The sequence below is a fragment of the Sparus aurata genome, chromosome 17, assembly GCF_900880675.1.
Source record: "Sparus aurata chromosome 17, fSpaAur1.1, whole genome shotgun sequence".
NCBI lineage: Eukaryota > Metazoa > Chordata > Actinopteri > Spariformes > Sparidae > Sparus > Sparus aurata.
The window spans coordinates 15,505,118-15,520,042 of NC_044203.1; the positions used below are offsets into that span (position 1 = coordinate 15,505,118).

A 14,925-nucleotide genomic window follows, 5' to 3' on the forward strand; every position below is an offset into this window, starting at 1 on the left:
TCGCAAATGTGTTCAGTCTTGCCATGGGAAACTGATACGTGGTCACTTTTATCAGCTTAATGTGCACTGAAATAACAGCAACCTTGGACTTACAGTCAACGAGAGCCGGGCTCGGCTACTGTACAGTGTGACCTGCTTTAGCAAGCCAGAATAATGAGTAAATATAGCGCAGAGACAGACATGTTTCTGCAGTGGGAGAAACACGCAGGGTGACAGACAGTGTGTCATCACTGGCAGCGTGAATGCCTGAGGTTTGAACTTGGCTGTGTGGTGCATCTTGAGGCTGACTAATAGCCTGCACCCGCAACATGACATACACTTATTAGTGGACGCATTTATTTAAAGCACCTTGCATTGACACGACTGCACATGCAAACCTCCGTCTCTTGGGAGGGTTGCAGCCGAGATCTGCTCGGAGTGTTACAGGACTGCAGAGTGCATACTTTCAGGTCTCAAGGCTTTTTTTCTGTGCAGACACTTGGGCAGAAAATGGTCTTCTCTACCCCCAACACACACAGTTACACCCAGTCAACTGTGTTTGTTCCGCCCTAACTCAAAAACCAGCTGCAGTGACCCGTATCTGACAGTATACAAACACAGAGTCTGCAGGAACACACACATCTTGTCTGATGGACTGAGACAAGATCCTGCAGTGGGTAGTTTGTTGGTTTAGTGGCTCCTGAGTGCCATTAGCACTGATAGGGGGATCCCACCAATGGGCGCCTTGGCTTCCCAAAAGATTGAACCCTCTCCTCACCCGCTCTATCACGCAGCTGCACGAATGTTAAACGCATTAACACTGCGGCGATAGCTTGTTGCAGCGCTGGCTGCGAGGCTGCTCTGAAACAGAAGTAAAGGGCTTTCCCCTTCACTTCATACTTCTGCTTCGCATCATCTCCACATGTGACCGGAGAGAGCAGGTCTGGATGTTTATTTGTTTACGCGTCTGCTTTTCCTGGAAACAGAACAAGACAAACAAATGAAATAAGAAAAAAAAAAAAAAATAGAATCAAAGAAAGGAGCACAGCCAAAGCCTGCTGCTGACTCAGCACACCATATGGGGTTCGATGCACAAAACAAAGACCAGATGAACATCTTGTTTGCACTTACCGCCTGCAGAAATTACTGCATTGACTATTGCAAGCTACTGCAAGAATTTGTGCATCTTCATCGGAGGCTTTGGAGACTCCACCTGTATGAACTTCTAAAGCGAGGGAGCAATTTAATTTAACACTTTCATCTTGACTTTTTAATGTCATGCCTTTATCTTGCTATGGAGCCTGACATAAGCTCCAGTGCTGCGGCAGCACACACACTGATGGCTCTGTGTCAGGGTGCACGCCGCCCCCAAGCGGTGAAGAGAGGCAGCACACAGCGCAGGTGAGCGCTGTTTTGATGCTCCGACGGATACAGAGGATGGCTTTACTTTTAATTCATATGCACATACAAGAAAAAGAAACATGCACGAAGCAGTCTCCTGAAATAACAATAAAAAAAACTGCATACATTTTCAAAAGCTGTCATTCAAAACACTGAACCTACCTGTGTGTTGAGGTAAATTGAGAGATCGGAGCAGGGCTGATGCGTCCTGACGAGATTCCGAAGCGTCGCTCAGGAGCGCGCTCTGCGAGGGAGGAAAGTGGAAATAGGACTTGAAAAATTACTCATGTGAGGTGCTGACAACTTTGTGAGCTCTGCGTGCGTGTGCGTGAGATAACGCGGCTCACTTACTGTGCTCGGCGTGACAGAGCAAAAGAGATGAAGAAGGAGAGGAAGAAGAGGAAGAAGAAGCGACGGCCGCGTCCTGGTCCGGTTTCTCCACTCCGCGCAAATACGCAAGAAAGCCATCCCCCGGCTGTGGCAGGGTCACCTTTACGCACAAGCTGAAATCAGCGGTCCCGAGAGCTCCAATAAAAAAGTCCGAAGGGAGCAGCAGCAGCAGCAGCAGAGGGACTTCTGCAGGACTTGTACTGAGTGAAGCATCAACTAGTCTCACATGCAGGCTTCTTCTTCAGTTGTGCCACTTTGGTTCCCATTCATTTCCAAGCGCGAGCTCCAGTCCTCTCTCCCGGCAACTCATTTTTCCTTTTTTTTTTTTTTTTTCCACTCAGACAATCCGACCAGTATCCAACCTCTCTCTCTCTCTCTCTCTCTCTCTCTCTCTCTCTCTCTCTCTCTCTCTCTCTCTCGCTCTCTCTCTCTCTCACACACACACAAGCACACGCGCTCACTCACTACCTCTCTCTCTCCCTCTCTCTACCCGGTGACCCCCGCGGACCATTTTGACTCCCAGTGAAATCATGTGATTGTCTTAAATAGGCCGCGTCTCGTCTTAGCAAAAGCGCACTCCTATGAAAGTCGCACCGAGTCTGAATCTGTTTCCCGAGGGAGCACTGACTGAACACAGGGCCGCTGAGGAGGGCTGTGTGTGCTTTGAGGAGGGGGGGTGGGGGGGGGGGGGGGGGGAGGGTCTACTGGTGGAGGTGGTGGTAAATACAGCCCCTAGCCAATCACATCTGACACCTGTGTGCTGAGAGATGGGGCTTGCAACCATCTCTCGGGTTGCAGGAGGATGCATGTGAGAGAGAACAGGAGAGAGCAGGTAGGCTGCGCTGCTGGCTTGCAGGGTAATGAAGTAATTGCATCTAGATTGCAATAACAGCTGTTTGTTATGTTGGTTCCACACCGGGTCATTTTCTAAATGATGATGCATTTCACCGTTTTAAGTACAGGAAGGAAAATGTTTACTCGAATCCAGTAGTCTGGATTTTTCTCAGCCCCAAACGTGACCTGGAGATTACACCCCGAAGCAGGTAATCAGTAATTTGTGATGGATTACAGTCTGAAATGTAACCTCTGACCCCGTTTAATCCGCTCGTCATTCTCCCATCTCTCCCGTATTCCGCAGCTGCACTGATAGGCGCCGTGCCAGCGTTTTTCTGAACCTCCCCACAATCATTCATGGAAGTGCTCAGGAGTGTGGGAGCCAAAAAGGGTCGGGAGCCCTTGTTTCATATTCTGGAGCATTTCATCCTCCCCAAAAGAAAACCAGATGAGCGCAAAAAAAGAGAAAGGAAATAAAATGTGTGACGGTTTACGGTGTGATCTCTTGGCACCGAGTCAGAGCATCAGAGCGAGAGGAATCAGGAGGTGATTGTAAGCAAGCTGGTCTATGAAGTTCCATCCTCTTTTCTTTTTTTTTTTAAACACCAGCATCTGTTCCACAAGTGTCTGTCTACAGCACGTATTCTTTTATAGGTTCCTTTTATTTCTACGAAGCTGGAATATGCAGAAGAAGGGGTTTTATGTCTTTATCTCAACATAGGAGACATATAATTCTCATTTACAGGTTCATCGTTTCATTTTGGATTACTGCAAGGCTAGTTTTACAGAAAGCACATCAGTTCTCTCATATTGTCCTGAAACGCCCTACTTTAGGGCCTGTCTCTTTAAGATCCCCCCTTCCAAATACCCAGTCTTCTCTGATTGGTCAGCTAACACACGTCTGAGCCAGCACTGCTCACAGTGTCTCAAGTCACCGCTGTCATTTTTTTCAGCCTCAACTTAGCTTCACCTCTACCATAAGCATTTCAGGCACTTCAAGGTGTTTTCTGTGGGAGAGGGGGAGCTTCTTCGTCCTTCTTAACTTTAAAGACTTTTTACATGCACAAGAACCGATATAACACACTGAAGGAAAGGAAAAACAGTGACAAAGAATAATAGGTGTCCTTTAAAGGTAATCATTCAACAGCCAGATATCTGACACCAGTGCCTGAGTAAAAGTAGAAATATCAGACTAAAATGAAAGTGAAGAAAATGGAAAGTGTTTAAGTTAAAGTCATGACGTTTCGGATATTAAATGAACAAAAGTACAAGTTAAAGCAAAATATACATACATTAACATGTACAGTATGTTTCAGAGAGAGTGACGAGAGAAGACCTGTATGATAAATTACACAGAGGACCAGCGGCTGCACCCAGAAGCAGGACTTTATTTGTGCTTTTTATTTATTTGTGGTGTTTAATGTGTCTTCCAAATGATCGGTCATGTTCGATTAGCGACAGTGTCACACGTGAAGGATTTATTTATTTGCACTCTCCCCGGTGTGCAACTCCTCATGAGAAATGGGCAAAAAGTAAAAGAGTAATATGCTCTGAGCCTATAAAACTGATACATATATACGAAATTTACTTCCAGATTACTGTCTAAGTTTTGCCAGTTCTGGATTCAATCAGTGATAAAATGCCATCATGAAGACAATTCCTACCATATGTTTGGAGGCTCAAGATATCTTTACAGTGTCAGCTGCTGCTGAAGTTACATCGCCCCTCCTCCTCCTCCTGCACTGACACACACACACACACACACACACACACACACACACACACACACACACACACACACGCCTCTTACTCGCACACATGTGTGCACACACTGCCATACAATCCTCACTCTGCACCTGACTGTTATCATGTGAATGAAAACACACCGCTTGCATATTTCCGTGTAAGCCAAGACTTTATATTTGCTCAGCAAATAATGCAAATGCACACAGCTGATTGGAAAGTTTCCAGCTCTTTGAACTTTGAAACAGTTTGACAGTATTGTGCTCTCAGACTTTCACACAGTCTTGACAGCAGTATGCTTCATTGTTGGGTGTATGCAGGGACAGCACATTGAGAAAAAATAAAGAGAAGACGCTGCATTGTTTGGAGAGCATAAAGACACCCCCTGTAGTCCAAGCCGAGCCGGCTGCTTTGGGTGAGCTGACCTCTGAACCGCTCGAGCTCCTGTATGCCTCTCAGTCTGTCTGACTGCTTGTTTGTCTGCCTGCCCGCTCTCTTTCAGCTCCGCTTGTTTGCCTGACTGGCTGTCTTCAACATCATCCTCGGATGTACAAAGACAAAGAGCCGGCACATAAAGGGAACTCATTGCCTCTCCTGTATTTCCACACACACACTGAGGCAAGTACTCTACACATGCATCAATTTACATTCGACAAGCTGCAAGCATTCATATTGGTTTACTGTTCGGGACAGGAGGAGTTTGATCTTTATGAAATAAGGGATAAATTCACTAAAACAATGATCTTTTTTTGTAGACATCTGCAACAATTTAAATCTCTGTGCATGTTTATGGCTGCTGCTGTAACAGGAAAAGGATTTTAAGGGAAAAAGTTATTCTTCAGGAAAAATGCCTTGCAGAGAATCTTTTGAGAAGATTGATACCACTCACATGTCAATAGGCTAAGATTTAAAGCAATCACCAGCAGCTGGGTAACTTAGCTTAGCGCAAAGACTGGAAAGGAGGGCAAACAGCTAGCCAGCCTCTGTCAAAAGGAAACTTAACTCTGCCTACCAGTACCTCTAAATCCCTCTGAGTAACTCGAGTTACTTGTTGGTTGAATCCACACTAAAAAAAAATGACGTGTAAACAATACCTGCAGTCTCCACTGGTTGCTCGGCAACTGGTACCGGCCCAGAAACAATAGAGCACCCTCCCTGTAAAATGACCAATTGTTGTACAGGTTTTCAGATGGATTGAATAAATAAGACACGACACGTTAATCTGTGAGTCTAAAGTATAAGCTCACCAAAAATGAACGTCATTTAGCCGTCCCCTCACCGCATGCCAACTGTTGGACCAATGTCACCCAACAGGTCATGCTGACTGTGAATCGTTGGGGAACAATTCGCAGTCAAGAAACATTTCTGCTGCAATGTTGTGTTGCTGTGAATCTCCAGAAATGTTTTGTGGATTACAATTCTCCACCCACACTTCCATTTAGGTGAACCTTTCACAGGTCAGTTAGATTTTGCCACCAAAGAGCCATGCTAGCTGTTAGCTATCCACATGAAGATACGAGAATGGTATTGATCACCTCATCTCACTTGCTGCAAGAAAGAAAAAATGGCGAACAGTCCCTTTAAGTCTGAGATTGTGGGTCTTCAAGTTTTTTCCTGCTTTGGTCTCTCCAGGTAGTTCGCACTCCATGGTCTCATTTAATTAGCTGTCTAAATCTGCCATCAAGGCAACACGTGTGAGTGCGTGAGTGTGTGAGTGTACACTTGTGGTAAGCATATGTGCATCTGTGTGCGCGCTGTCTTGTGTGATTTATGTGCATGCGTGTCTTTGTGCGCTGGTGTGACTGTGAACCTGTACATGCTATATGCGTGTGCGTGTGTGTTCTGGTCCTTGTGTGTGTATGTGTGTGTGTATGTATGTGCGTGAATAGTAAGCTGACAGCAGCTGTAAAATTCCTCTCTGAGCATCACAGAGGGGAGGCTGATGGAAGCTGACAGGGAGCAAGAGTGAAGGGAGGTGGGAGAGGGAGATGAAGGTGAGCTTGTATGGGGGCGGGGGGAGGTGGTGGTGGGGGGGCGACGGCGGTTGCCAGCTAGTTTGATGATTGAAGGTTTAGCCGGGCTTTGCAGAAATTTCTGTACCGCTGTCGAAGAATGCTGATGTCTTTACCGTTATTGTCTTGACCTTATCGGGTGTAACGCGTACACCTTGGATGTATCAGCTCAGAGTAAAACAACTGTTTCCCCTAAATATTTGCAGATGGTGCTGCAGCCTGGCTTTTAGCCACTCCTGGAACTATTCCCAGTCATCCATTTATCTTACTTTATATTTGAGAAGACCGAAATGTATTAAATATTTTTGAAAATTACAACTTCTGTAAACTTAAAATGCAATTGAGGAAGACCATCACCAATTTGGTACAGGTTATATAAAACATGTTTAAGGTTACTATTAAATAACCCGTATTTTCAAACATTGCACAATTTGGGAATATTAAAGTGGTGCTGGTTCTATTTGTTTGGGTTGGACGAGAGAGCACGGAATAATGTTTTTACAATGTTTAAGATGATGTTAGCAGAGGAGATACAGTTCCACATGTATGAAATAAAAAAGGCACAGAGTGTATGAACTCCACTGAGGAGCGAGGTAGAAAAAAGGTTGAAGTGGAAAGAAGAGCAGGAGATATACAGAGGGGTACACAGCATGGAGCAGTGTGCTGCACATGGTTTGTCTTTAGCAGTGTGAACTGGATCACAGGTACATGTGAGCAGTAACACAAAGTCAAATGTGTGAGGGAACAAAGGGGCCAGACAGTTGCTGTCTTTTTGTGTACACATATAAAGAATCTGACAGCACAGAACACACAGTATGTCTCTATACATCTATATCTATGTTTGACAGCTTCAGGAGGACGGATTGAAACAGACACACAGCTTAGAACAAGAACAACAAGGTCTACCATGAAAGGTAAATTTTCGAGTATGTGAAAAACATTAAAGTCTATAGAAAGAGCAACAACATACAATGCCTAAATACAGAGTGAGAAGAGGACGTGCACATGTCACGTTAAAACGATATGGAGTTTGAAGGTACAGTAGATGTTTCACTAACAAAAACCAGGCCAAGTCATGAATTTCAAAGATTTTTTACATAGTATGGATGAAGAGTTAAGATGATCTAGGAGGGATGGATTAAGCGTCTGAAGGGAGGGTAGTGGGATGAAGGGTGTAGTGTGTAGGTCAAATGTCAGAGAGTCAAATTAAAGAAAATTAAAAAATAATAATGTGGCTCCATACAGATTGTTTGGTGCAAACCAAGTATCTGGAAGCCCTGGCAAGTTCATTTGGAATGAATTCAGTTGTTTGGGAGAATGCTGCAATGCCATCTTGCTGTGATCTCCAGAAGTGTTTTGTGGCCAACAAAACTTTACTTTTTCACTGGCATGGTGATGAGATAATGTCTGAATTTCCGTTTTTGGGTGAACTTGTCCCTTAAGATCTGCAGACACTGTGGACACCTTTTAAAAACAGCTCAAGACCCATGTTTCTGCTTTTATTGTGTTTAATGTCTACATTTAAGGTTACACAACATTTTCTCTGGGAAGTATAGTTTGTGATGCCTATGCTTTCAAAAGGCGCTGTATAAATAAAATCACTGACTTACTTCAGAGAAATTAAAAATAAAGTTCATGCATATTGCTCTCCAACAACATACTGTACCATGTGTGACTGATCGATAAAAGGCTGCCACACTGTCTGCCCCTTTAAGCACTAAATAAGTTGATTTCAAGTCTTTTGAACCAACGTTACTGTGGATTTGTCACCCTGAACCACTTATGAATTAGGTCTGTGCTATTTATGGGCTACAGCAGCAATCAGTACAATCACAGAGGCTTGGTAGTTTATAGTTATTTGGCACAAAAACAGCAAATCGGTGCTTCTGCAGGTTTACCGGCACATCAGTGGAAAGTTGCACTCGGGATATGTTGCTGTACTGCTTCACCACCCCCCACCCTCACATAGCTTCCACTGAACTAGATAATGTATTGGACATGGCTGAGCGACCGGAGCATTAGTCTTCATAATAACCTCTGATTAGTGAAGTTATTGTGCTGATGTCAGTGCTCTGCATCAGTTGGCCCAACGAGTGTTGCGGTGTGGGAGGTCTCGTTCTGACCCGGTTTGATCATGTGAGCAGTGATAGTTCACCTTGGGACATGGTGCTGACATATTCCTGATTAATCTGATTTATAGTGCTAATCATCATGTTGATCTATCGCTGTCCAAGCAGTGGTTTAGGCTATTAATCCAATCAGTTGGGTATTATTTTCGGCAACAAGTGTCCTATCATAACACTGATTATGCTTTGAGTGCATTAAGCTCTCTAATTACAACACTAGCCGAGTTAATGCTTTAGGTCACAGATTCCTACTTGTGAGTAATTAACATAATTATGTTGTGTTTTACTTTTATCTTAAGAGATGCAACCAATACCTGCCACTTGTAACACACACTACTTTCGTACAATCTGCTCCCTCAGATCAAAGTTAAAGAGCCCATATCAGCTTCTTGCCAACACAACACTTCTCTTCATCTGGGTTTGAGAGCCGGAGACGAAAAATGAAAGGCTCGAGAATTGCGCTAATTATTGGTAGTCAGCTGTATGTGATCGCTGGGGCAGAAAGAGCATCTCTGGAGGGGTGAAACCTAAAAACAAAGTGGCTAGTCTTATGACACTCTGCAGGGGTGAGAGCCTGCTAAAGTTCAGCACCTCTGTATTGTGTAAGCAGCCCCGTTTTAATAACTGCCTTCATCTTGGCCGGGGACATGACTGTAAAACTTTTTATCAGAGATGCCAGATGAAAACTAGGCTACTCGAAAGGATTTTTGAATCATAGTTGGACGGAACATAAACCTTACGTGCAGCATCTTTCCATGAGTAATGAAATGTGCAGTTAATTTAGCTCAATCATTTGCGTTAAAAGCCTTCATCTCCAGAAACTTTGCTTGAATCTAGGCACAAATCTAGGATAAATGTGATGCCAGCCTCAGTCACTACTCAGTCAGTCCTATACAGTAGCTCCATTTTAACACTGCCAGACTCAAAGTGGAAAGTGTTTCTCTCTCTCTCAAACATTAGCATGTCTGCAAACTGGTGGTGGGGTTTCACCCTGTGGGAAACCGATGTCTGGCCAAGAGTCTCTACCCCACACAACCCACCAGTGTCCACAGTGTGGAGTGGGACTAGTCCTGCTGGCAGGAAGACGAGGAAAAGAACAACAGTTCTCATTTAGCTGTAGGCTATTCATACTGCGAAATTCTTGCACAGTCAAATAGAATTCACAAAACATGTCGATGTACCAGATTCAATAATGCAATAAAAAGCATTGCATGGGGGTTTATTTTTTCTGTTTCAATGGTAATAAAATGTAGATTCCATACTTGGCATTGAATGGGAAACTGACCTCTGACCTCTCCCTTTTGAGCAATAACTGAATAGAGAATCCACATGAAGCATTAAATCAGCACCAGATAACCATCGTTCTACATACTTGATGGACATACTTAATGGATGCCCCCCTCAAGGCCCCCATTCTTGAAAAAACACCACTTGGGTGTCCGTATGGTAGATAAAATATCATAAAGTGTCTTCTAGGATGCCCTTCCAGTTGAGAAAACGTGAAGAGGAGCCTTCTCGCCGCTTAATATATCACAACTTTCTGCACGCTGGTGACCCGCTGGCCAGTTGTGGTGCCCTTTTCATATTTATATCCCCCCTACCCCTTAAACACCCTGAGTCCGCTACTGCTTCCCATTATGTTCTTTGGAAAACAGATAGCTCCAAATACCACGCAGAAAAATATACACTGATTGTAGTATGAAGAGCGAGAAAGTTGAAGCAGAATGGAGGCTTGGGTTGATGGATGTGTCGAACAATCACAGCGCACAGTGTTCCTAACCCTAACCCTAACCATGTGGAAGCAAAATCAATTTAGACTTAACTTATGTCTGGAAGTTGATGGATGCAACGTTTAACTTATGTCAAGCGAAGTAGGTTTGTCACTTAAGCCTAAACAAACTGTAACAGTTATGTGTTCACTTTGTTTACAATGATTGACTATGGAGATGCCCCATACAGAAATAACCTTCGCACAAAAGGTGGTTTGGTTTCGGTATATGAACTAACCCACCCAAGCTCAATGGTCCACTTTGTTAGAAAGTTGCTTTTTGAGTCTCATTCCCAATTCCTCAAACACCAATGCTGCGGGATGGCGGCCGACCCGATTTACAATCCCAGCGCATCAGTATACGAGTTAGGAATGAGATTAAAAAAAATCATCTTTCTTCCAAATTGCACCTTTAAAGTGAAAAGTTGTGTTATTTGTAGGCAGATTGAAGTGGGCTGGACTGGTAATACTGACGACATGGAGAGTGTGTGGGCTCATACAGCATCCACCACAGTAACGTCCTCTGAACCCCTGGAATTTCCAGGTACCACTGTGGGCCCGCTGAAGTATGAAAATGTCCAAGGATCAAGTTTAAACACTGTGAGATGAAACGTCTCGGTCAGTTGAATGATGGTCTTCAATTCTAATTAGCTAACATTTGAAAAAACACCTACTTCTGTGCAACTACTCAACTCTTGCAGACGTTCGTTTCAGACTGGGGGGTCTTAAATTTACCAGTGACTCAGATTCACCTTTCAAATACAGTTTGTGGTGGCATACTTTATAGTTGTTACTCACCTTATCCGCTTCCCCGTATTTATTCACCATGAGGGGCAGCACAGCGGAACTACTCAGAGCCGCACCGGGTGAACTTGCTGATATGGATTAAAATTTCTTCGGTTGGGACGTAATGCTGACAAACTTTAATTCAGCACCAGTCACCAAACCAACAACTCGCCTCACCTCCCAGGATAATCAGAGTATGGAAATCTCACAGACCACCCACAAACCCAGAGGGGCACTGCATGGTGCAGAAGCAGATCGCCCAAATGGCTGAGAAGTTGTACTTTTCCACAAACTCCTGTGTAATGATGGAGCATATGGCAGTTTCATCCCACCTTCACACATGCACACACTGCACATGCACAACATTTTAACAGGTTGTCCCGATGGCCTAACTGACAACTAAATGATCCTTTAGCAGGACAGTTACCTGTGTCTTTGAAATCCCATCCGCATTTAAAATTTCAGCTGTGACTGAAGTGAATGGCTCGTGTGGTTGCAGGAACCCTCCACCAACCTCTGTGAAGGGCCTGCTTTGTTCTTTTAGTAATGCTTAATTTCTTCAAAGTGCAGACAAGCTGAACAGCATTATACTAATAGGCATTCAAGCTCAGATTTACTCACAGCATTGAATTAGTGTCCATGAATGAGCCTGTAACAGATCCAGCAGGTGATGCAAAAGGCCAAGAAAGAGGATCATTAGGGTTTTAGACAAGTCAAAATAAATAAGACATCAAGGTAGGTGATACAGTTACCTGATAGTGAGCTACTGAAAGTGCTCCAGAAAATATTTGGGCAGCACTGTGAAAACCAACTATTATTCAGGGAAATATATTTTGTTAAAATTGAACATTTGAATTCAGGGATTGTCAACTTTTGAAAAGACAGTCCTCATCAGAAGAATGGCCGTATAGATTTAAAATGAGAGACGGTCATTCTGACCCATATTTATGTTTTTCGTTAGGCCGTGACCTCTAGTGACTGTAGTAATGAATCCAGCTGCAAAGGATTAAGTGAAGTTGAAAGTGAAGAGTGAAAAGTCCGTATAGGAACGAGGTCTGGATAGTCAGAATTGACGTAGTGATTTCAACCGAAATTACAATGTTTTTCTAAACCTAACCAATTAGTTTTCTAGCCTAAACCTAACCAGGTAGTGTTCTTGCCTAAACATAATTTTCCTGTGTAAACCTAACCAGAGTTTTCTTTCAAGCTTGTCACTGTGCTGCTGGAAATACAATATATGTCATTTTGGGAGACGCTGACAATAGATCTATTCATTCATTTGGGTATGAAGAAGTTTTGCTTCTGATATAAAAATATGTAGTATTCAGGATAAGTGATGAGTACGTAACAAGTCAAATGTATCTAATTTTAAATGTTTGTGGTCACTCGAATACAAATGACAGAGCTTGCTTACATATTTGATATTGCTGCACTGAAACGAGGTTCATATGGATGCAAAAGCTCAAACAAATTCTATGAGTCTGCAGAGACTTTTTAGACAAGCATGGCTAGTGACATAGGCTTCGTAAGCACATGACTGGAAGGTCGGTGGTTTGATGCTCCAACTGGCAGCATAAATCTGGGCAGGAAAAGTGAAAGAGCAGCACTGAGGTGCCCTTGACCAAGACACTCAATCCCTACCTGCTGCTCTGAGCAACTTCCAGATGTTTGTTAAAAAAAAAGCGTACACTCATACAACGGTTCTATAAAGGTTAAAAAAAAAGTGTTTTCGTATGTATGTGTGCACATAGTTGCAAACAAATAACATGCAGGAGGTGGCAGTTAGGATGGACACACCTTGGACTCTCCAGTGGCTAATCCATACTGTCATTTCAGACACACACACACACACACACACACACACACACACACACACACACACACGTAAAGAAACAACAACAACAACACTCTGCATGAAGCAGACAGTCGTCACTCACAGGTCACCACCTCCGTCAGCATGTATCCCCGTCACTGACAGAAGAGGTGACTGTCTGTAGCGCGAGCAAAGCCTTATTTTGGTTGTGAGGTTCAAAGGTCCTGAGATGCAAGTTGACAGAAGCTGTCGCGACTCCCTGAGTGTCTGTGTCAGTGAACCTGAAAACATTTGTTTAGAAACCCATGGGTGAAATCTGTTGCTGAAAATGTTTCCGCCTCGTCGATAGATGAAAGGGGTGCGGTGGCCCGCACCACTTGTTCTTCTAAGTGTATGTTTTTTAGCCAAATTATACAGAATTTTTTTTTTATTCATCCTTGTCACAATCAATTTTTTCTACCAAAATCATCTGGGTACAATTCATAACCCTGGAATGCCTCACCACCAAACCTCATAAACACTTTAATTTGTTTAAGCGTGTTCACAAACTACACAATCTTGTCAAGTCAACTCTTTTGTAGTTGTCCATTAAATACTTAATTGGTTCAGTATTACAACGGGCAGTAAAACCATGAATCATAAATTGTCTATGAATATATTTCTGCTGTCACGATTATGACTTAAAAAAGGGCCTCCTCCTTTGGAATGTGGCGTGCCCTCTGACCCCATAGTGCAGGGAGTTTACATATCCATGTCTCCACTAGTAAAAACTACATTCCTACCTTCGATCTGGGTCAGAGATAAAAGATGACAGAGATCTGACACTGACAAGCGAGACACATCTGACAGACACAATTTATTTATTTTTTTTTTTTGGAGGGCTGAGACAAAAAGCTACAATAAAATATAACCACATATTATCAAACGCAGATGTCAAGAAATTTATTGCAACGACTTTTGATCTGCGCTCCCTTGAACGAGTCTTTTATAAATAATGGAGCCTCTTTTGTTTTTTATTTCAAACTATTGTTGCGCATCCGTCTGTTACAATACATTTAACTAAATCTGGTTAATCTTACCGCACAGTCACATAGGATGTGCGAAGAAGCCATGAAATACGAGGTGCAGGACTCTGCCTTGATTTAGGGAAAGCCGAAATGCTCGAGGCGGCTTCCTGCAGTCCCTGCGAAGCTACAAAGTCCACTGCTGTCAATCACTTGGTTAGTGCCGCTAATAACATTACCTAAGAGAAACCTTAAATCCTGTCCTGCTTTCACTTTCCTTTCGTGAGCTTCGCCATATGCGTAGAGGAGACTTTTATTGTTTCTGAATAGCTGATACTGAGACTATCAGGGCTAATGTGATCATATTTTAATGTCAATGGGTATCTGCCACCGTTCGATTTATAGGGTAAGTTTGAACAAACATGAAAATTCAGGCATTATCTACTCACTGTCAAGTTTTGTAGTCTACAGAACATTTCTGGAGCTTCACATCATAACAGTGTTGCAGCATTCTTCTAAATAACGGAAGTAGATGAGGACTTTGTTTTAAATGTAAAGAACCCAGAATGACTTGTAAGGACGTAATTTGCACCCCAAATCTGTTTGCTATGCTAAAAGCGTTAGCGTGCATCCTATCTGAGGCTTGCGCACCTGCGAACACAAGGGTTTAAAAAAGTCCTTATCTACTTGAGTTGTTAAGCAGAATTCTGCATCATGAGATGTTTTAAGGACTTTCGAAACCTCACCCAACTTTCCATCAATCTGAGGCTAACTGGATGACAGATTTTTAGATTTTGGTTGAACTTTAAGAACCTCGCCAATTTAACACAGCAATAAAAAAAAATTTAAAAAACGTTTACGAGAAGTGAAGCTGTTGAATGTTGTGATGGATGTCCAAACAAGAAGAGAAAAACTCATAAATCATTCTCAGCGTCAACATTTCAAATCCCCAATTTTTTTCATCTTTACCCAACACAGCAAAAGTCCGGCTGGAGTACAAGAACAGAGGGAAGAAGTGGTGATGCAGGCTCTTTTTATACAAAGATCAGGGTTGACAGATTGTCCCAAA

At 43.1% G+C, this 14,925-nt stretch overlaps 1 protein-coding gene across 1 annotated transcript in view; it reads right to left on the reverse strand.

Annotated features, from left to right (window-relative positions):
• adamts16 (ADAM metallopeptidase with thrombospondin type 1 motif, 16) overlaps positions 1-2,097 on the reverse strand; it is a 56,749-nt gene extending 54,652 nt beyond the window's left edge. The window contains exons 1-2 of the mRNA XM_030392763.1: positions 1,732-2,097; positions 1,543-1,624 (exon numbers count right to left, since the gene is read on the reverse strand). Coding sequence (XP_030248623.1) covers positions 1,543-1,624; positions 1,732-1,848 — 199 coding nt within the window. The 5' untranslated portion in view covers positions 1,849-2,097. The remainder of the gene's footprint in view (positions 1-1,542; positions 1,625-1,731) is intronic.
• Between the last annotated feature and the right edge of the window lie 12,828 nt (positions 2,098-14,925).